General features: G+C 57.2%; 1 protein-coding gene across 1 annotated transcript in view; it reads right to left on the bottom strand.

Annotated features, from left to right (window-relative positions):
- Positions 1–922, bottom strand: part of LOC127749580 (5-hydroxytryptamine receptor-like) — a 16312-nt gene extending 15390 nt beyond the window's left edge. The window contains exons 1-2 of the mRNA XM_052268346.1: positions 569–922; positions 84–279 (exon numbers count right to left, since the gene is read on the bottom strand). Of these exons, the coding sequence (XP_052124306.1) occupies positions 84–279; positions 569–827 (455 nt within the window). The 5' untranslated portion in view covers positions 828–922. The remainder of the gene's footprint in view (positions 1–83; positions 280–568) is intronic.
- Positions 923–1218: the final 296 nt, after the last annotated feature.

The following is a 1218-nucleotide window of genomic DNA, read 5'->3' as shown; positions in this document are numbered from 1 at the left end:
AGTCCCGCGTGCGATTCCGGCAGGAAATAGCCCCTACCAAGGCGGTCGGGACCAGGACTGTGTCAAAGTGACGTTGCTCTTACTTTTTGCGGTCACCCTTGTTGGTGTCGTCGGTGCTCTCGTCCAGGACGGTGGTGGTAGAGTGGCCTTCGACCATGACCAGTGCCGACACGAGAGTGTCGCCCGACGCGGCGCCCGAGTCGGAGCCGCAGCGCCGAATGCGCAGGAAGCGCTTCTTGCTGAGCAGGCGGACGCCGGCCGACTTGGCCTTGTTGTTGTCTGCGCACAGGAAAGGCCAGAAACGTAAGATACAAAATATGGGAAAAGGGCGCTGGATTAGAAAATTTCGTTCAAAATGTTTTTGTGCGACATTTTTCATTTCTGTTCCGAAATTTTTGCTCCGAAAAATCATTTGCTAAAACAATTCCTGTGACAAATAACCGCCTCAAACAAAGCCGGAAAATTTTTCTTTTTACTTTGGCGTGTTCTATGCATAGAACACCTAAGTACTTACAAGTGTGCGACATTCACACACTTGTGTTTCTGAGTGAGTCGGTATTTTCCTCACCTTGGGCGACGTAGTTTTTTAAGGCCTGCCGCTTGTGGATGCGCTTGCGCGCCGTCTGGAATATCTTCCAGTAGAGGCCCAGGATGACGAGCAGCGGCACGTAGAACGTGGAGCAGGTGGCAAAGATCTGGTAGCCGATGTCCTGCGAGGGCAGGCAGCGCTGCTGCACGTTGATGCGGTGCAGGTACTCGGGGTCCTTCCAGCCGAACTGCGGCGCGAGCGACACGACGAGCGCCACGCCCCACACCAGCACGATCATGATGCCGATGCGCTGCGAGTTGCGCGTGTGGATGTAGTCCACCTGCGTCACGGCCCAGTACCTGCGGCAGAAGAGCAAGAGACGGCGAACCGTTAGACAGAAAGAGAGAGAGAGAAGGAAAAGGGGGAGGGGAGAGAGGGAGGGAGAGGGAGAGAGAGGGAGCCCGCGCTCATAATTGGAGGGCGCTCTTACTCTTAACGCCGGCATATTATAGCCCTCTAGAAAAGCCCCCCCAGCCTGGCACGGTCGGCGCCGACAGAGCGAGCCGCCTCCCCCCAACTCATTCCTTCTCGCGAAGAGGTTGCCGGGGGGCAGCCCGCTGTCAACGCTAATGGGTGAATGAGGCCACTTTGGGCCGTTGGCCCCGCCGGGCCCAGACCCCTCCGCGCCA

The sequence above is a fragment of the Frankliniella occidentalis genome, unplaced genomic scaffold (genome assembly GCF_000697945.3).
Source record: "Frankliniella occidentalis isolate FOCC.00 unplaced genomic scaffold, Focc_3.1 Scaffold67, whole genome shotgun sequence".
Lineage (NCBI taxonomy): Eukaryota > Metazoa > Arthropoda > Insecta > Thysanoptera > Thripidae > Frankliniella > Frankliniella occidentalis.
This window is presented reverse-complemented; position numbering and strand designations above follow the sequence as displayed.